The sequence below is a fragment of the Aricia agestis genome, chromosome 2, assembly GCF_905147365.1.
Source record: "Aricia agestis chromosome 2, ilAriAges1.1, whole genome shotgun sequence".
NCBI classification, from domain to species: Eukaryota; Metazoa; Arthropoda; class Insecta; order Lepidoptera; family Lycaenidae; genus Aricia; species Aricia agestis.
This window is the reverse complement of record NC_056407.1, coordinates 12,966,124-12,988,927: the sequence shown is the minus strand read 5'-3', so window position 1 is coordinate 12,988,927 and position 22,804 is coordinate 12,966,124. Positions and strand designations below refer to the sequence as shown.

Sequence of the window (22,804 nt, the reverse complement as noted above, 5' to 3'; positions counted from 1 at the left end):
CTCATGTGAGGCGGAGTAAAAAACAAGAGCCAACCCATCTTTAGCCCCAATTTCACCAACGTATGTTAGTGTTAACAGCTTGTTTAAATGTCATGTCTTCTCTTTCATTCATAAGAAAAATGAAACAGGTAACGTGATACTAATTCGAGCGTTAACTTTAACAGTCGTTGGTGAAATTAGGGCTTAACCTAAAGTCAAAACCATGGCTCGCTTTACTATAAAAACAAAAGTATCGACATTCAACCATAGAGTACGAAATTTTAAGACATTAAGATTCAAGTGCAAATTTTGAAGTATGAGTCCTATCTCTTATCCAAAACCCTTAAAAACACTTTAACTATAGAACAAAATATATTTATACCTCTACCTCTATATCAACTTTTGATAACGCAATTTAAATACATTAATAGAAACTCAAGTGTAATTTGCAAGTTTTGAGTGACTCGAACTCGCCCTTCGCCCTCTGAGGCTGTTGGCAGAGGGTTCAAAACCCGAGCGTGTCGTTCATCTTTTAACTTTCGTCATGACCGAGCCGCCTGCAGTACACTGACCGAGTTATTGATACAATATCTGAGGTTAAAGCGAGGATAGCGGTTTGCGTAATTTGCTAATTGACTACACTGTACACTGTAGTCGTTGTAAAGGTGATCGCACATTTGTCAACACGCACGCGCCGATTGTGCCATATTTTACATTCGTTGTACGAAATTATGTGAAACCTCGTACGCGCCGCATTTCGTGCACTATGCGGTGAGTTCTACGCGTAAGGCGCGTACGGTGCTGATAAAATATGTGCGATCTGGGGGGGTATGCCAAAATCTTTTCGTTTCCGATTCGTTATAGAATCGCCGAGGAAAATGTATAGAATTGACATAAGCGTTCGTTAATATGTCGTTGACGTTCGACTCGTCTTATGTAAATTCCATACATTTTGTTCGGCGATTCTATAACGAAGCGAAAACGAAAAAGTTTAGGCTAAATGGCCAGCTTATGTTTGCGTTGAGTCTTTAGTGCGAAATTCAATTGACGATTATGTCAGAGATCAGTCTATGTTATTAGGTATGCCATTTTGACACATTGTGTAAATCATACATAACCGTGATTTACTACACTTTTATCTCTATATATAAGTTCGTCAAAGGTCGGTGCAAGATCGTCAAAAACAATAATTTGCTTTTGACGATCTTGCACTATTGCGCTAAAAAGTTAGGTATTAAAAACGCTTTTAAAGGGGACTAGAGAAAGGTAGAGATCATGTTTGGCACAAAAAACTAACGTGGTTATCATCCCTTTTCAACCCTCCTAAATATGCAATTTTCAGAGTCAAAGAAACTAAACGTCACTTTCTTACAATTTAGAAAAGCTAACTGTCACTTTTTTGCCCAGGTTACCTGCTAACGAAGGTGGAAGGGAAGGTGGGTTCGCCGGAAACCCCCCTGTCTGACCTCGGCCTTATATCCTACCGCTCCTACTGGAAGGAGGCTCTACTCAAGAGACTGTGCTCAGCGCCCGGACCCACCCTGTGTATACGGGACCTTAGCAAGGACCTCGCTATTGCATCCTCGGACATAGTGTCCACTTTACAGGAGCGAGGACTCATGAAGTATTGGAAGGGAAAACATATTGTACTGAAGAAACAAGTAAGTAACATTTTGTACAATATTATTGTTATGACAAATATTTAGTTCCTATAACTATACTTAGTAGTGCAGTAATTAGAATCCATAGGAGTAGATAATAATTTATTTCTAATTAAATGATGTAAGTCTCGAAAGAAAGAAACGTTTCACTCAGAAAGATCTACCAATGTAGATTGCTGATTCTTTTCATCCAAAGTTTTTTGTAATTCTTACTTTCTGGCATCAAAGAAAGCTTCAATTTTATTGAACATTTTATTTGACAATTAGATTGAAGGCACGGCATGTCCAAATATCAACCCTAGGCGGTCAACAATATTACGCAATAAAATTGCTCGTCTAGGGACCCGCTAACGCTGTCTCTTTCATATCCATAGTGTTGACTATTTATATCCTTGTCACAGGAGGTGTTAGAGGACGCGATGCGACGTGCGGCGCGCGCGCGGTGCGTGGACGCGTCGTGCCTGCGGTGGTGGGGCGGCGGCGGGGCGGCCCGCTGACGCCGCGCCCCCGCGCCCCGCGCCCGCCTGCGCGCGCTCCGCCCCCCGCGCCCGTCGCGACCCGCCAGCAGCGCCGCACGAGATCTGCTGTAGCGAGTTAACACTTCTGGCGCAGCGTAGTTAATACCTGATGGCACAGCGCCGAGGAGTTAGCATAACTCCGGTCGGCGTAGCGTGCACGCACCCTTATTAACCCTTATGGTGGTATAGCGTGCTCTTCGCAGAGATTACGTGTACGCCGTAAGGTTAACAAGGTTCTGACCGCGTAGTGTAAGAGTTAACACAATTCCTGATGGCGTATCGTACGCATTGAATGATCCATATGCTCTTGATAGAGCCCACGCGTCGCAGACTGCGACTCACTAGCTAGTACTAATAGACATACAGATTAGATTATAGCTGCAGTTTCAACATGTTACTGGCGGGGTTCACACACTACGGACCGAGAAGGATTCGGTGGCAACCAAAATCTCAAAGTAATAGACGAGACTAGTGGTAAAGTAAAATTATCGACGTTATGGCCAAAGCACAATAATCTGGACGGGAACACGTTCTAATGCGGTCTCTATTCTATTTTCAAAATTCTGCAGCAGAACTACGATTAATCGCAGTAAAGGTGGCATTTCGATATCAGTGTTTTAATAAGTTGCTATATATTTTGGGAGTCAATTCAGCAAACAACCATTTTTTTATTTTGAAACTTTAAAGATACCGATGGTCACTACTGATTGTTGTGTACCATGCAACTTAATGTAGCTAAGCAAATTTGTAAATGTAGCCCGTATATGTAAGAATCTATAAGTATGTAAAACTGCTATATAAGTATTTGTAGAAATATCCATAACTTTTAAATAAAAAAGTTTATTTTCTGAAATCTCACGCTATCAAACAAGATAATATCTGAACAATTTTATATCTCAATTATGATATCCGAAAATTGAAATATATTTTTAAGAGAACGATGGGGCAAAATGAAATACCGTAGGTTCAGTCTTTAGAGCTATAAAAACATGCGTAAAAGAACGCCATAAAATTCTAAGTGTTACTTGCGGTTCCGCTTTGTTTGTATACGGTATACCTTTTGACATACAAAACCGCAACATTGTCAAACGCCACCGCAAGAAAAAATCATCCACTATGTGGGTGCAGCCAATACAATTGCACGTTACAATATTATCTTTATGGTCAACACGAAATGGTAAAGATTAAAAAAATATTTGATAGCCTTATCAGGGTAGGATTTCGAAGATACTGCATCGATTTTAACGAAATTTACCACAATACCAAACTCGTAAAAGAAGATAATAAATCTCATAAAAATTATAAAGACTTCTAGAGATGTCACGCGTCAAAGCTTTCTGTTTTTTGCTGCTTTTTTTAAGGCTTAAATATAAAAAAAAAACATTATGGTGATAAGGTTTTAGCAAAATCTAAAACTATTGAAATCGCACAGCTGTATTATGTATAGTACAAATTGTAAGCGTGCCTTTGATGAGCAATAGATAGGATTTTTTTAAAATAATTTCTTTTTCTTAAAACCATCGCTGTTACATTTAAAATCAAAATGATTTTGAAAATATTACTGTAAAGTCTAAATAACTTAACAGTACAATGTAAAGTAGCTGTCGCTGACTGATTGCATCTTTTACTCGACAAATTTTGATGCAGTTTTTAACAAAAAATAAAGCGATTAAAGATAACTTATTATAATTATATAAAACATGTAAATTAAAGCTGAGGCGGATCGCTAATTAAGTTAGATTTTGTGTCTTTATTCCTATAACTAGAGTATTATATTGCATTTAAGGTAAACTAAGATATTGGCATATAAGAATTATATTGGCACTAAAACATCCACAATATTTGATAAAAAAAATGTGTCTAGTATTTTGAACCCATTTTCGTAAACCTTACCTCTTATTTTATGTTTATAATATTATGAATAATAAAAAAATAGAAAAACTTTTTCAATGACGTGTTATTTTACTGTGGACAAGAGAACGGAAATAAAGTTTTTTAATTATTAATTTTTATTATTAATATACGTGATTTTCTGCCGCACTCCGAGTGGAATATTAATTACTTAAACGCCACGAATAATAAAAACTAAGAAAGAGTATCTGTGTCAAAGAATTTATTCCGCGAGCTACGAAAAGAGACCCGTAATTAATTCAAAATTTTAACATAAGCCTCATACATTATCCGTCAAACTCTTCATTAAATTGAAGGTTAATCATAATATCTCTGGGTGAGACAGTTTGACTTTGTGTTGTAAGATTATTTTGATTTGTAAATCAACATGATATTTTAATATACTATTTAAAATATAATTGAGAATCAAATGTAAATATTAATCGGTAAATAACAGTATTTAGGATGTAAGTATTAAGTAAAATATAAATTTTATTAATATTATGTTAATAATAATTGGTATTATTAGGGCCGGATCTACGACGTACATGCGCGTACGCATGCCGACGTTCTATTGGTTATCAGTGGACCGATCCATCTCATTGGTAGATCGCGATCAAAAGGCGACATGTTATCGGTAGCCAAATCGTCGAACGATCGCTAAGTTGTGCGCGATCTGTGCCTAATTAATTCATATTAAGTATATTATTATATTGTGAAAAAATGCAGCTTACGTTTTCATGATTATTATCAGATATTATTATGCGGGTTTTGCTTTTGATGTGCCCTTGTAGACTTCGCCTCAAAACGTTGGTCGTTGACTATAGTGTTCCAAGTTACTTTACTTCACTCGACACCAGCAATTTATACTACGTACTACTATATTTTGTACTTATTTATACTACATTAAACTTGTACTAAAATCGGTTTTTTAAGCCAAAGAGCTTAAAATATGATTTTATGCTAAGTACTCACACGGTTTGCTCGATAGAGCAAAAACCACCGTGTGGACCGCAAAACTCACTCGCTCGAAGACTCGCATCATATATATATATATATATATATATATATATATATATATATATATATAATCTAATTTCCTTCGAACTGGAGTAAAACTATCGAGCAACGCTGAATGCAGACTGCAGTGTGGGCGAAAGCCCGAGCCTTGGTTTTTAGGGTTCCGTGCTCAAAGGGTAAAAACGGGACCCTATTATTGAGACTTCGATGTCTGTCCGTCTGTCTGTCTAGTGTCTGTCTCCAGGCTGTAACTCAAGAACCGCTATAGCTAGCCTTCTGAAATTTTCACAGATTGTGTATTTCTGGTGTCGCTATAACAACAAATACTATAAACAAAATAAAGTTAATATTTAAGGGTTATAAAGTTAATCCCATACAACAAACGTTATTTTTTTGGTCTTTTTGGCTCGTAATCCATATGGCAACATATAGGGACTTGAAATTTTCACAAAATCCTCAATTATATATGTGTACTTTAATATTAAATAGTAAAAATAAATAATTAAGGGAGGCCCCCATACAAAAAACACATTTTTTCCCTATTTGCGCTCTATAACGGTACGGAACCCTTCGTGCGCAAGTCCGACTCGCACTTGACCGATTATTACTCTACGCGATTGCTCGATCAAGCAAAACCGAATGTGAGTACTTATGCACTTACTCAAAATAGCGCTGTGTAGTGTGTATGTGGTCGGAGGTGTTATAGCTTAAGGTATAAAGTTAGTATAAATATAAGAAATTTAAAATATCATCTCGATTAAGTCTCTCTTGCATTTTTGAGATACCGTAGTATAAATTGCTGTTGTCGCTCTGAGGTGTTACGTGTAATACTTTTTTATTGAATTAAAATACCTCCAATAATATTGTTCGCATACCGATATTAATTCCTAATGAACTGTTATTATTTTTATACTTTTAATAAGTCACACAATTGTACAAAGTTGATATAATATACATTTTCATTACTTTATTTCTGCGTATCATTTATCCATCCTCTTCTTTGAAAATGTAAAACTTCGCAAGAGCGAAAACTATGGAGGACCCTGGGGGAGGCCTTTGCCCAGCAGTGGGACCAGTTTTTGATTTGAGAGTAGCCCACTTTATTTCCGCGGCCCCATGTATGTTATTTGCAGGGTCTTAATGGACGCTCCTAGGCTGTGACCTAGGCTGTGGCCTATTTATAAATCGGCCAGGCTGAATGGGGCATTATAGGCTAAGAAAAATTTTTTGCTTAATGTGTACTACGTTACTACAGTACGAGAATCCTGCGTCCAGCTCTAATAACGTCATTTCACGTTTGTTACAGTAGGACGCTGCAATGTCGTCCAATTATTTGATTCTCAAACAATTTCATGGTACAAGGCCTGAGCCCGGTCAGGGACAATACATTTAGAAAAAAAGAGAGATAAATAAAAAGATATAACAAATTTATTATAAACTAAAAAGAAACCTAGTCAACAGAAGAACGGAACGCGGGTACGAAATCTAGCCTCAGTCATTTCTTAGCCTCTGGACGGGTCTTTAGGAACACTACACTTCTGATTGAGTTGCGGCAGGTTCTATCGTACCCGCAACTCTGCCTTAAGCGATGAGTGGAGCACCGCGGGGTTTTAGTGGGTAGACAGGAGTCCCACATACCCCGGCCGATATCCCCAATTTGCCGGGGATGCGTAAAGCATTTCCCCATGTTAAAAAAAAAGCAACTACACTTATCTCGGCCAATCAGCAACGAGCTGGTCTCCAACTCCAAGCCAACTCCGCAGGTCTCCGTTGAAACTCGAGCTAGCTGAGTGAAGTTGGCCGGCTGTAGGTGGCCAAGATGGCCGGGTCCCCGTAGGCGGCAGCAAGTTCAGCGTGTGGTTCTAGGGTACGTTATTCGGTACATAGACCTTCTCTATATACAACGTTTGTTTGTTTGTCCTTCCTTCACGCCCAAACGAAGCAACCAATTGACTTGATTTTTGGCATAGACTTAGTTGAAAGAATGGAGAGTAACATAGGCTACTTTTGGTCTTAGGAAAACATCATGATCCCAAAGGAGGCTACGCGTATTTCGAATTTAACGCGATTTTAAAGGAAAAAATCCCAAACGTAAGTTTGGGATTTTTTTCTATCGAGTGAAGTTCATGATATTGTGTAATGGAATATAAATTCCACTGTGTTAGATCCTTAACTAATGCTACTATTATATATTCTGTGCTAATACATATATTTTTTTCAGAATTTAAATTACTATATTTTTGTGTCTACTGCCACTTTTAAATCTTGAAAATCGTCCGTTTCTGGGAATACAGGGCCTTAACGCCGTGAAAATAATTATTCTAGGACGTTTCCGGCTCCTCCCGCGTAAGGTAGATGTTTCGCGGGAACCGTTCAAACATTTTCCTGCAAAAGGTAGCCTATGACGCCTTTGTTCTTCCCTGTGGTCTACTCAACATCTGTGCGGTGCACGGTGCCGAATATCATAAAAATCGGTTTTGTAACTTGTACGTGAGATAAGCGCGTGATAAGAATTTTCCCCGTTTTTTCCACATTTTTCTCCGATTATTATTTGCTTCTATTGATCACAGCATGACGTTATAATACCCCGCCTTCTTCAATAAATGGACTACCAAACACAAAAAAAATCGATTCGAGTTTCGACTAAGTTACTGTGATTAGCGTATTCAAAAAATTCAATTATCGCTTGGCTCGTCTCGGCGGGTGCACCGTGCACCCAGCATGCCCAGATAGCAAACTTATTAATAATAGATAAATAATATTGTTATTACTTAGAAATTTTATTAAAGATCATCGATATAATATCCATATTAATTATGTTCTTCAATAAAATTTCGGGCAGCTTGAACCTTTAAATACCCTCTGCGTCTTTATGGTGTGGGGTTTATTTTATTTACTTTTCCTCGGCTTTGCTCACCTCTTAAATTTTGAAGATCGTCACCCAAATCTTTAGGTATTAGTTACTAGGGCTCCTCTCTGAAAGAATAACTCGCATTCGCGGCTAGTGCTTAGCGGCAACCATAGATAATAAGTACTCTAATAACCGACGACGTAGAGAAAAACATTTTCCGAATTCTTAGCCTCAATTAAAACTTCTCAGTAAGTACTTACACTTAGTTCTCCTTTTGCGGCGGTAATGTTGAGTGTTAATTTTTAATTTTTTATCACAAGCAGTAACTGTCCGGTGAACTTTTTCCTATAAAAGGGAGCCATAAAGCACGCTTGGGCAGTGAAGCGAATGACTTCTATTCAGGGTTTCTATTCTGTTCTGATAAATACCTAATTATTTTTATATTCTATTGTTTTATTTCAATTAAACTGTGTTCAGGTGATTTTATTATTGTACCTCAGTCCTCATTCCTACAAATTGAGCTATTATAAATTTTAATACATCCTAAATATTTTCAACACATATTTTTTGCTAAGCAAAATTATTGAAAGTCAGCATTGTGGATCCGTTCGCAACATAGCTGAATCATGGGAACTTGGTACGACTTACAGTTTATTAAAATTAGGTATATTTTATTCTTATTAGGTTTGTAAAATGTTTAAGTACTTACTTACTTACTTACTTATCAAATAAATTAATTGTTCTTTCTTCTAAAGATAGGAAATATAGTAGTTAAGTAGCGGTGCGGTCTGCGGTATAGAGTGCAACACTTTGTAAGTACCTCTAAATACTAAAAATAGGTTGTAACTTGTAGCATTCGAAACGTATAAAAATTATGCATAAAATCAGCACTTTTTAAAATTGGAACTGCCTGCCGAGTTAGCACTATCGCTCGGCGCTCGCCCGTCAATTAAAAGGAAGGTCAATCTGATATAAACCATGATTCACGGGCGAGGAAGCAGCGGACACGACGTACGGTAGGTACCTATTCCCAAAATTGAGCAGCAATTATGAATTACAGTTGACACTTAGCGCTTATTGTTGGGATGTCCTTGTCAGATGTCACCTTTATTGGATACGCGCGGTCATCTAAGGTGATCCCAATTGTATGTGGTGGGACGTTTGTAGGGTATGGAGCCCATAGCTAAGCTATAGTTTTCGATAATAATTTTATTGTCAAATCCCATACATTTTCGATGGTGAAATTACTGAAGTAGGTATGTAGATATAATCTTTGCTTGGGCGTTAAAACTTGGAGCATTCTAGGATGCCCCAAAATTTGTGTTGGTTGGTTGGCTATTGTTGTAACAATTGCCTGTTAGAGGAACCTTCAGTTTATATATGTACAGTTATAACATCTTATCAAACTTGATTGTTCTGTCATCTGTGAAGTATCAAGTACTATTAGAAAAATGTATTCATAGGCAGATGACGAACCCTACTAAATGTGGTTAGTCTCCGTCATTGTCAGGACTCAGGACTGGATGACAGGCTGTCAACCACAGTTGACAGATTTTGGCTATAATAGTGTTTTCGGATTCTAGAACTGCCCCGGGCAGGGCGGGCCGAATGGATACGATAATTGCAGAAGTGTTTACTACATAAACTACGTAATTACTAGTACTTCGTGGATCACCGGTTTTGTTTCACTATTTCCGTATCCATTCGGCCTGCCCTGCCCGCACTGCCCCGGGGCAGTTCTAGATACCGAAAACGCATCATAGACTCTACATAAGTCATAACCCGACCAAAAAACATAGATCTGCCATATTTGATGAATAACACATAATATCTCTGATGGTGCACAACAGTAAATGAGTAATGATTTCACCACAGTTGAGTAGAGAGCGTCATTGCGTTGTTATCATCACCAATGTAGGATAACGCCCCTAAAGGTGAGTCGTTTAGCTAACTAAATAAAGATGTTTTATTATTTGGTTTGGCCTTGTGCTCTTGGTCTCTAGCTAGTTAGAAGAGATCAGACAATAAAAGACATAATTGTCTGATCTCTTCTTATGCTATAGTCCGGTCGCGGAATAATGCGACTAGCCGGCCTTTGATCTATCTCTACTTATCTCTTTCAAACAGATCAAATTATCACTATCGTGCTTGTAGATTACTTTAATTATAACTTGATCCCAAGAGACCCAAAATATATTAGCGCCTATTTAGTGACTGAACCGGTAAAAAAGTGTAATAAGTAGATAGGTATGTATTAATTTTATCATTTCAATGTTAAGCGTGCTAGGCCGATTAAGTTATAGACCCCAAATACCCGTATTAATGTAGTCAAATCGCATTGTAACAATTATTATAAATTACAATACATATTTTAATAGCGTAGGTATGAGCCCTAATGATAAACGTGCGAGGTTGATACTCGGAGGTCGAGTTCACATTGCCAAGACAATGCCTTCGCAAGGGCGAGATGACCTCAAGATGCTCCGAGGTCGACAGGACAAAGGTTATTACTTTATTTGCTAAGAAAATATTTTAGGACCTCCGAATTTCTCCTTTTATTATCTTTAGGTTTATACCTACAGGGTGTCACAAAACTAAGTGATAATACTTTAGGGTGTGTATAAGTCCCCTATAGGCTATACCAGGGGTTCCCAAAGTGTGCGCCGCGTCGCCCTGGTGTCCCGTGGAAAGGCAAGAGGGGTGCCGTGAGTCGATCCTTCCATGAGTTCCATCACCCCCTGGGCTATACTATAGTCTTATATATATAGAACCACCCAAAGAAGTGTTGTTTCACGGCAGTTTTCTGAGATACCCTGCCCATGGTATTGATAGAACCAGATCAGTAAGTTCTAGCAAGCACGTTTGAAACTGTTGAGTGTCTGTAATGCCATGATCTCATCTACCGAATAGAATAGTAAGACAGTGTCCTAGGCCGGCACTCGGCCAGTAGAATTGGCCGAGAGCGCTGTCTCGCCAACTACTCGGTAGGTGTAATCAAGGAACGCCTTAAGCAATTAAGCAATTTTGATGGATCCTTCTTAATCCTACAGCGATATTACTTATTTTGTGTATTAAGTGGGCGACTAACCCTAAAGTGTCGATTTTATAATTCATTTTCATACTTGAAAATAAGCCCCGAATTGTTTCATTTTCTAAAATTAGATACTACATTATATTACCGAGAATGTGATCTGAGCAAAAACACGATATCTTAAAATTTTCTCGATAGAAAAAATAATGATTTCTTAGGTTTACGCGAGTACCTATCACTCATTATATTACAAGGTTCAAACTTACGGATTTTGTCGCGGAGCACTTTTATTAATCCCGACGTTTCGGCTACTTTTCAGCGGCCGTCGTCACGGGTGGACTGTAAAGTAGCCGAAACGTCGAGATTAATAAAAGTGCTCCGCGACAAAATCCGTAAGTTTGAACCTTGTAATATAATCGATAGAAAAAAATCACAAAGATGCATCTAATTTTGACGAATTTTTCATTTATTGCCATAACCGTGCATTTCACTAAGTTAATATTTAAACACATTGTATAAAATTCTTTCATTGATCGACCTCGATCGAGCGGATTTTAAAATGTTGTATATTTATCGAGTTATTGAGAAAAAACTAATTTGGCGATGAATCCGCGTCGTTCTTTTTCACCTGGCATATGAAAGACGGGCGTGAGTGTGAAGAGAGAAGGACGATGTTTGATTTTTGGGGTTAGTCGCCCTCTTAAACTATTTAAAAATCATAAAATTTATTTATCTACGTCATAATATTATCATCATGTCATTTGATTTTGTTTTATCTTTTGCCCTATTAGCGGACAGCGGTTATTCAACTTTTGTGGAAATTTTTTCTTGTCTTAGGTACATTATTACATATAATATACATATACAAGAAATCAGGAGATAAATAAAAATATATTAGCCGTTTTCAAGGTTCTTACTTCTTGCACATAAAATAGTAGATCACGTCTAATTGTTTTCAAATATAACCTTTTACATATTTTTTTTACGTCCGTGCTTTTACAAAGATTTGACAATATTCAGTAGCTGGTATAATAGGTCCACCGTTCAACGAATACAAAAATCAAAATGATTTACTGTCCTATGCCCCTTAATGACTATAGACTATATACTACTAGATGTCCTGCGCGGCTTCGCCCGCGTAAATTAGGAATTTTACAGAAACCGTACATTTTCCCATAAAAAATATTTCCCCCGTTTTTCCCACATTTTCCTGAGTTTCTTCGGTCGTATTAGTCTTAGCGTGATAATATAATATAGCCTATAGTCTTACTCGATAAATGATCTATAGACTAACACTGAGATAAGTTTTTAAATCGGACCTGTAGTTCCTGAGATTGACGCGTTTAAGCAAACATACTCTTCAGGTTTATAATATTAGGTAGGTATAGATTTTTTTTAATTATCGCTTGACAAACTCGAGTCTCGATCTAAAAGACTATGAAATGGTATAATATGGTAGTGATGATGATGATGAATGTAATTTGCATAGTAGCATATGCTTTCTGTTCTTAAAACAACGCCGAAACTCCCAAACTTGTATCTATAAAGAATCAGGAGTTCTCTCAGCACCTTCCGAACCACGGTATACCAGGTATATCTCGGTTTGAAATCTTACTTGTTGGTAGCATATGCTTAGAATACTTCTCACGAAACCGAAGTCACCACATGTTTCCCTATAAATTTTGAGGAGTTCCCTCGATTACTTATGGATCCTTCATCAGATCACCACTTTTGTGAATATAATACCAAATTGGGATGATACCCTATATACCAAAAGAAAAATTTTGAAAATCGGTTCACAAACGGCGGAGTAATCGTTGAATATAAGAAAACGAACATAACACCTCCCCCATTTTGAAAGTCGGTTAAAATTGTAGCCTATGTGTTATTCTGATGTATAAGCTATATTATTGTAAAGTTTCATTAAAATCCGTTCTGTAGTTTTTGCGTGAAAGAGTAACAACCATACATCCACACATCCACACATCCATACATCCATACATCCAAACAAACTTTCGCCTTTATAATATAAGTAGGACTAGTAGGACTAGTAGGATAGTCATTCTATTTTAATGACTTCTTGCTTGGCCAGTATCGCTCTGTTAGGACCACTTGCAAAGACCAAGTTAAATTTTAAATTTAACCCAAGAATGACAAATATTATGTTAAGTATTACATTTTGCCCTAGGTAATACCTTTAACCCAGATTTGCGCGAGTTTGCCTAGACCTAGACAGCGTAATTTTACTAATTAAATAGGTGCACTTAAATATCTATTATTGATTGGTTCGATTCGAAAATTATCTTTTTTAAATTCGTGAATTCCCGACGCTTCTGAAACCTCAGCATGCCGCATAGTGCAATGAAGTTGCTAAGATTTTTTAAATACTGTTATTATCTACGCCAAATACAAAATACACATTTATTTTACAGGTAAAATAAACCGCTGATTAGATAAAGCGTCCAAACTTTGATAAGGGCACGTCATTATATTTGGATCATTAGGAGCGAATTTTAGCACAAAATTATAAGTTAACGTTACGTATTTATTATTTTGGAAGTAAGGACCTAAATGAGTAGGAGTGATTGAAACGGAAAGTTTTTATAAAACATACGTCATCATTATTTGTTCTGAATAATGCCAATAATAACCAGTAAACATAAACAAGTCGTCGGTCGTCACTCGCTGTAACTCGTGAGCCGTACTCCTACATGCCAAACTAACATCAAAGCTCATCCATCGCCTTCAGGCTTCAGTGTCGTTCGAGGCCTCGAGGATGAAACTCGCGGTCCACTTTCATCGCTCACAGAGCAGTCGACAGACGATCGTGATTCGTGTGATAGTTCATGGAAGCGACGAACGATCATTCGGCGGGCGAAGTTGGTGAATGTCGGACGGGGGATCGTCGTCTGGGGCGTCTGGAGGGGGCGCCGGATTCGCGAGGAGGCTTCCGCGCGCGCGGGCGGGGTCAGCGACCCGGGTGCGGGGCGCCGCGGGCGGCGGGGGCGGCGGGCGCGCCAATGTCAGGGCCGGTGCAGCGGTCAGCTGACGTCTGGAGGCGTGCGGGGGCCGCGTCGCCGGCTCGGAGGTGCAGTCGAGCCTCGCACTCCGCCGGAGCCGCACGCTCCTCCGATCCGCGCCGCGCTATAAATAGGTGCGGACGACGCCGCGCGCTACTCCGGCGCCGGGGCTGTCGTCACCGAGTCAGGTACCTGAAGTAGCGCGCGGGGTCTCCGCACCCCGGCAGCCGGACCCAGCACGAGCGAGCACGAAGCCCGCCGCACGCCCATTGTACTTCATCAGGTGCTCTGGTGATGATAGTTCCAGGCGCTTGTTGGAGTACACTTATCGTGTCGGCGGTTCTCGACGGTGAAGTGTGAAGACACGTGGTGAAGTGAGCGCATGGCGCGGGATCCGCCGAAGGTAAGCCGGGGGCGCGGAGACAAAGAGCTGCGGTGAGTCACGTGCTAATCACGCCGGTTGATGACCCCCGCATCCCCGCTGCAGCACCCCCCGGGGCCGCACCCTCGCTAATTTCGCGGCCGCATATCCATATGATATTTGCATGGTCATCGAACTCCCTGCCGAAAGGCTGGACAATGGCGGCTCAAACTGGTTTTGGTATTTTTCGTTAGCGACCGATGGCGCCGACGTTTTCCTTGAGCCTACAGGCCGCGTGCGCCGGCCGCCGTCCGCCGCTCGCAAAATTTCAGCAATTCTGCAAAAGAACCTAAAAAGTGAAATCTGGGTTCTAGTCAGTGTAGTTGTTTCTAGACACTATTTTGGACTGTTTATTTGTATTTAGCATGATACTTAGAGATAATATTCTTAACATTAAGTTATTGTTACATTAAGTTTTTTTGATCTCATTAATCCTGGTTCCTATGTAAAGTCTATCGCTAAATCCGGTTTAGGAATATATTTAAATATCTTTCTCATCTCCTAAAGCTCTCTTTCTATTTATAAAATATTTAATTTAATAACATTATAACGTTAATTGAAAACAATCGTATTCAGTCTGTTGTTTTTGGTTCATTGAATGCAAAATTGTACCTTGGATGATTCCTTTTGTCTGTCTCATGTTGAGTCACACAGTGAGCGGCGGCTGCTAGATTTCTATTGGCCTCCTCGACCTTGGTGTGGAATCGGCAGTCGGCACTAAAAAATCCCCAAACCAATATTTCTAGAAATAAAAATATCAGTCTGGCTGTACAAACGTCACTGACTTTTAACGGCTGTCGCTTTAAAATCTTGTGTGTTGCTTTTCGATCTTTTTTTCTTAGTACATTATGTTTCTTAATTTCTTTAATTTATTTTATTGTATGAGTATATTTTAATCGGTCCAGTCTGCATGGTCGCAATATTTGCGCAAGGTTTTCGTTTTCTTTGTTTTGCTTAGGCGTTTACTTTGTTTTAAATGGTATTTAACGACATTACTTACTTTCGTATTTTCACTATGGGTAACAACTTAACAAGGGAAATATTCTATAAGTCTATAAATTCAATCGTAAATAAAATATCTATAAGTATAGAAATTATACGGAGAAAGTTCATTTATAAGTACTTATGTTCTTCTTTATTTAAGTCAATGCAATGTAATGCTACTAATTACAATACCAAGACCAATGTCCAGTGCAATTTGCAAATGACAAAAGGTTACGGACATATTGACATTTGCGCTTAACAGGCCCTGTGCTGTTGTTTTATTTCCAACGAGAGCCGGTCTCTGATATCCTCATTTCACATTTGTGACGTCATCAGAAACCATTGTGTTACTTTAAAAAATAATCGCTTTCGTTGTAACGTTCCATCGGAAGTCAGATAAGTAACAGAAGTAAAATCTACCAAGGGTGAAGAATGTTCGCATATAGATTACCAACGCAAAGCTTAGCTTCTCCTAAGATAACCTAGGTTATAAATAAGCTTGAAGTAGATATAGATCTTGTAGGCACTTTTAAGCATAAGGGATTGGTAAAAACTTTCATGTAGGTAGCTAGAAGCTTGTTATATTATTAATAAATTTTTTTTTCAGAAAGCTGTAAATGTCATAAATAAGTTTTTCCTGTAGTTAAACTTGATGATCCGTGAACTTCGTATCACTATCCTTCCCTGGGCTTCTACGAATATTTCGAGACTAAATTTAGCCAAATCGGTTTAGTTTTTCTCGAGTTTTAGCGAGCTTAACAAAATTTTAAATTAATTTGATTTGTGCAGAAAGAATAGTTTTATTGTAACATGTAAATCTTATTAATACTTTATATAATGTATTGAATTAAACTTTTAGGTCCTAATAAGTGGGTTTTTGCAACATGGGCAGTGCTAATCAAAAACTTATCAATTACGACTCGTAATTTTCAGCATAGTATAGTCCTATCTCTTTCAAGCATTATTCAGTGTACATTTTCGTATAGTTCTGACTCTTTCTAACATAATATCTGCTTGCACGTGTTTAGATAATCTGAAAACCCCAGGTTCAAATCGTTTATGTGACATTTATTACTTACTTTAATTTGATACTTAGAGTAGCTTAAGTTTACATTGCAAAAAAACTTGTTGCTTTTATTTCAAAATCAAAATCAAAATTGTTTTATTTCTGAATAAATTTAAAATAAATGTTTTCAGAATGTCCTACATGATACCTACCACCGGTTTATATATACCACCGGTTTATATACTAAATATTTTCAGGCTCTGTCGATTCATCTAACATTTTTTGTCTAATGTCTTTATCTGATATCATTAGATGAGTAGAAGTAAAGTTTTCCCATTTACCTATACTTGAAAACTATTCAGATAGACTTGTCTTTAAAATTTATACCTACCTGACATCTATTTTCAGATACCTAGCCTTGTCATGTCTGCAACCTCTTTCTTGAAGAGAAAATAATTTTGCAGGAACTGGCAATTTTTCCAGGCATAAAAGTTGTCCCAACTAATCCGGGCTTAGCGGGAATTCTAAGAAACCCATTGAACGAAAAGGTCCAGAAAGGGCTGCTGGTGTTTGTGATCCTCAGGTGGTAGATTCTAAATTCGCTATACTTATAATTAACGAAAAATTGTCAAGGCTTTAATTTCGAAAGCGTATACCGAGTCTCGGCAATATACATTTTTATGAGTTTTGAAATGAACAGTAATTACTGAGGTCGTGCTCGCCATTCCGAGCCAGTAGCCTTGACTGTGGAATACGAACTTATCTCAACACTCTTTGCACAAACCTTTTTGCTTATTAAAATTTACGTTTTTTATATTTTTAACACATGTTCAGGTCTATCTTACGGGTACACTCAGAGATATTAATTAAATCAATAAATATTTAATTTAATACAAAATTAATGGCCCTTGTGTCAAAAGTTCAAAAAGCTTCATTATTAATTTCTTAGGTATTCAATAAAATATGACGTCTCGTGCGGCCGCCCTTATTATTTGTGTTAAGTGACTTGATAAAAGTATGAACACATACAATTTATATTACTACAACTTACAATGAAATTAATTACTTAATTGCCAAAAAAATAGGCTTTAACGCAGACTGAAGATCTGATTGCAAGTTATTTTTGTACCTTCGATGCCAATTCATATCAAAATCTAAACTTTTATACCCGATTGAACTAAGACCAAACTACCAAATTAAACAAAGAAGACAGGTGTTATGTTGGTGGAACAATGTTTATCAAACTTCGCCAGAATTACAATTTAACGGGATATTTTAATAATTAAAATTTCAAACAGTTAATGACTGGTAGCAAGCAACTATAATGAGGAGTTAAAATTTAGATGTTCACAGTAATTTTTCCTTGAAGTTGTATAAAGGTGTCCGTCTCCTCTCGTTTAGTGTGACTGTGAACTGACCCTTATGTTCGGATCCACAAGTCACTTATAAAGAATTGTTTTTTTTTTATGAAATAAGAGGGCAAACGAGCAAACGGGTCACCTGATGGAAAGCAACTTCCGTCGCCCATGGACACACGTATCATCAGAAGAGCTGCAGGTGCGTTGCCGGCCTTTTAGGATTATTGGGTAGGGGAGGTAAGGAAGGCAATAGGGAAGGGTAGGGTAGGGAATTGGGCCTCCGGTTGGTACAACTAATATATATTCTGTGTCTCTGGTAAACTCACTCATTGTTGCAACAAGCGCTGATTCACGCCGGTTTTCTGTGAGCCCGTGGTTTCTCCGGTCGAGCCGGCCCATTCGTGCCGAAGCATGGCTCTACCATGTAAAAATGGTATGGTTTATATTGTGTCCACGAGATACCTGATGATGTGATGATGTGATGAGATATGATGTGATACAGGTACCAGACGCTGACGACCTGCAGATAAATATACTCAGTCGACTTTAAGTCACTTCATGTTACCCTAAATATCTTAAATAGTAATATGGCACCTGATGGAAAGCAACTTCCGTCGCCCATGGACACTCGCAGCATCAGAAGAGCTGCAGGTGCGTTGCCGGCCTTTTAAGAGGGAAAAGGGTGATAGGGGAGTTTAGGAAAGGGAAGGGAATAGGGTAGGGGATTGGGCCTCCGGTAAACTCACTCACTCGGCGAAACACAGCGCAAGCGCTGTTTCACGCCGGTTTTCTGTGAGAACGTGATATATCTCCGGTCGAGTCGGCCCATTCGTGCCGAAGCATGGCTCTCCCACGTATTTAACAATTTATACGTGTCTCCGGTATCTCTATGTCTGTCTCCAGGCTGTAACTCAAGAACGGCTATAGCTAGACTTCTGAAATTTTCACAGATTATGTATATCTGTTGCCGGTATAACAACAAATACTAAAAATAAAATAATGTTAATATTTAGCACTACTGTGTTAGCACTACAAGTATGGAGCTGGATTTTGAAAGTATCACCAGGCGAGGTACGATTTGTGATAGAGAAACATAGGTAATTAGTTTTTGATATATTCAGGGTAAGCAGATTGGATTCCAGCCACAGAGCAACCTTTCTTAGACCTGATTCTGCAGCTACCTGAGCAGCATTCCAAGTTGTACCCGAAAAAACCAAGGCCGTGTCGTCTGCATAGGACACTATCGTGGCACCATTAAGTTTGAGTATACAGAGGTCATTTATGTAAATCAGGAAAAGCGTTGGTCCAAGAATGCTTCCCTGAGGCACACCGCAGGAGATGTCATGATCGTCGCTAATATAGGCTCCAATTTTAACTGATTGCGTCCTTTGCTTCAAGTAGCTTTTTAAAAGATCTAGGGCTTTTTCTCTGATACCTATGTTTTCTAACTTTTTTATTAGAATGGATATTGAAACTGTGTCAAAAGCCTTTTTAAGATCTAAAAAGACTGACAAGCATTTTCTTCCCTTGTCGAGATGGTCAGTTATGGTGGAGGTGAACAGATTAATTGCATCTTCTGTCGATTTACCCTTTGTGAAACCGAACTGATTTTTTGAGATCAATTTAAATTTGGTTAAATAATCAATAATGCGACTATTTATAAGTTTCTCAATTATTTTAGCAATAACAGGTAGTATATGGGTCTGTAATTGCTTGTTTCAGTTGTTGTTCCGTTTTTAAATATAGGAGTAATAATCGACTTTTTAAGTACTGCAGGGAAAACGCCTTCATTGAAGCACATATTGGCCAAGTGAGTAATTACAGGGACGAGTTCGGTTTTAGCCATTTTAATCAATTTTGTTGGTATAAAATCCCAACCAGGACTACTGTTAGATTTTAAACTATTTATAATAGAGTTGACTTCCGATTAGTCGGTTTCCAATAAAGCAAAAGAAGAAGTGTGAGAAGAGGGACCAGAGAGATTAAGGTTATCATGAGCCGGATTTCGTTTGTTGAGACATTCTTGTGCTAGTTGTGTTCCTATGGTGGCAAAATATCTGTTTACTTTATTTACAGAATCATAAGGTGTGTGATCAATATGTAGCAGATCAGAGCAGTCGTTTTTATTTATTTTTGTCATTGTTATGATTTTTATATTGTTCCAAAGTTTCTTAGGGTCGTTAGTAGATGCAGTTAAAATTCCTTTTTCATAGTCTCTTTTAAGTTTTCGGATTAAATTATTATAATAGTTTCTATACCTTTTAAATGTTATTTTCAAAATTTAATCTTCCGGTGCAGATTTTAGTTGTTGTGCTAATTTATCTCTGTTACGCAAACAACGTAATAGACCTTGTGTCATCCATGGCTTTATTGTTCTGTCACATTTCCTTATGTTAACCAATTTGGTATGTTGTTTGACGATTTTGCATAATCCAGATATAAGGTGTTCTGCAATATAGTTAGGGTCATTAGACAAAGTCAAGTCAAGCAACTGGCTGTCTTGTACACTCTTAACTGCTCCTTCGAAGTCTATTATAGTTTTAGTTTTCTGGCAACTTAACTTATATTTAAAATTAGATAACGAGAGGAATATAATTACGTGATCTGTTAGCGAAGAGTTTAGAACGGCTGTTAGAACGGATTTAGATCTTAATTCTGTTTTAACTACGAAATGGTCAAGACAGTTTACACCTCGAGTGGGTAATATATGCCCAGGAAATAGACCATGTGTACTCAGCATATTAAGATATTCAATTCCACCACTTGCAGTTATAACGTCATATGAATTTTCAGATGTAATTAAATTAATATTTATGTCTCCAGTGATCACAATGTTTTTATATGGTTTTATGGTTTCTAAGTATTTGTTTAAGGATTCCACAAATTCTTTTGTACAAGTAAAAGATGGGGACCGATATATTCCGAGAACAACAGTATCAGGAAGAGTTATTTGCAGACACGTTGCATTTTTTAAGAAAATTTGTTGAAAGTTAACTTGAATTCCTTCTTTAACAAAAGCCACAACACCGTCATTCTGGTTGTTGTGAACACTGGTAGAAAACGGTTTGTAATTACAAATATTTACTACCGGTTTGTCCTTAGAAAGTTAATTATATTGTTACTTTAATAGTTCATAATAAAATTAAATAAAAGTAAATATTTAACGGGGGCTCTCATAAAAAAAAACACAATTTTTTGTCTACTTTCGCTCTATACCGGTACGGAACCCTTCGTGCGCGAGTCCGAATCGCACTTGGTCGATTATTTATCTATTAGTATACGCATTCCAAAAATGGACATAATATTTTTTGCAATAGTTAGAATTCAAAATTGATGATTAAATTGTAGTTTCAAGTTCCAACTTCTGGATTATGTCTTTATATTATTTTTTATTTTTTTATCACTTTTTTATGTAATTCTATAATGTATGTATGTAATTTGCGTATGTATTATTAAAAATGTTAAATCTTTATCCAAGTAATATAATTGCACATTCATCTATTATCATTTATCAATAACATATTGTCCTTTGCCTGTTTCCTCTGCCTGGAAGAAATTACTTATTAGTAATAAGGCCGTCATTGTGGACTGTGGTACACTGTAGTTTTAAGTTTATAATAATAATTGTTGTACTTTTACTTCTTAGTGTGTGCACAATAAAGAATTTATTTATTATTATTATTACTTGCTTGATAACATAATGAAATAGGTACAAAAAGAAAAATATTGGTTTCGTTAATTATAAAATAAGTAGCCGTCAAACCGTGTTAAATATTTTTCGTGCAAATTTAATAAAGAGGGCCTTTACCTCGTTTTATGTAATTTGGGCGATTTACTTTCGGGTTCAATAAACTTTTAATAAGCACTTCTACTTTATCAATTTCAATTTAATGGCTAAAGAGTGTAATAAAATGATAATAAGACAGCAACATCAGCGTAGGACTCAATTTTACAACATTCAATTCTCATTTCAACCTTTAGACACTACATTTTTTCTACTTAAATTGGAAACAAATCTACATTCCTATACACTTATACAATATAGCTAACTTCTTGACTGATATTACTATTGGAATTAGCATAGGAGTCTAGATGTCTTTTAACTCTTCAATTCTCTTGCCTATATTCTAGAGCCTAACTTAAGTAGGTACTTACAGAAAACGGCAATGGATAAAACCAGCTACATTACTAAGAATGAATTTTAAATTATAGCCCAAATTTACAAAAAACGTAACAATATGTCAACAATGTAATGTTTGTCCAATTGTAGGTGTCAATTCCTAAATGGACCGGTCTTTTGGTGTAAAATGCCTCAGAGTAAGTAAAGCACCTGATTGCTTGTACAATAGCCATTGTTTAGGAGGTGAGAAGGAAGGTGCTACTGGTCAAAATATCTGAAGACTCGGTTGGTACAATACCACACCGACTTATGTACGGCTTAATCCGGCTAACGTCAAAATTAACAACGCTACCTAACCCATCAATCCCCCAAGCGGCAGCCAGCTGCCGCATAGCAATTAAAATCTATTGTGTCTCCGATACCCACTATGGCAGAAACTCCTATAAAAATCTCAGAAACCCGGCACGAAAATTGAAAACCTAATGATGTCATCGAATTACGGTCTACAGATATGTTGTCCAGATTCCGGGAAATTAGAAATATTAGGACTAGGATAGCGACTCATAAGAAATCTTGAATAACAACACAAATTTTAGCTAAACGTATAGCAGCATTCATAACAAGCTAAATCTAACATTACGAATTCACACATCAATATCGGTATTCGGTACTAACTTCGGGAATACCCACCGGTAATGTGTGGTTTTTTAACGCAAGGATTGCATTGATTGGCGAAGCCTGCTGCCTACTGCAGACGTTTGTAAACATAATGACTGAGGGGAGCTCAAATAAGCCTGGCTGAGGCTTATCAAATAATAGACCCTAACATTAGGTACTGCAAACCTTTATATGGGGGAAACGCTGGGTCTGCAGTCTGCACTCTAGTCAATAAAAATCGAATTGTATCTGCCTACACAGAGCAGTCGACACGAAAAGCAAAATGTC

General features: G+C 37.6%; 1 protein-coding gene across 1 annotated transcript in view; it reads left to right on the top strand.

Annotated features, from left to right (window-relative positions):
• Window positions 1-2,137, top strand: part of LOC121739673 (histone acetyltransferase KAT7) — a 34,696-nt gene extending 32,559 nt beyond the window's left edge. Inside the window, exons 10-11 of the mRNA XM_042132194.1 lie at window positions 1,387-1,640; window positions 2,042-2,137. Coding sequence (XP_041988128.1) covers window positions 1,387-1,640; window positions 2,042-2,137 — 350 coding nt within the window. The remainder of the gene's footprint in view (window positions 1-1,386; window positions 1,641-2,041) is intronic.
• The last annotated feature ends 20,667 nt before the right edge of the window (window positions 2,138-22,804 follow it).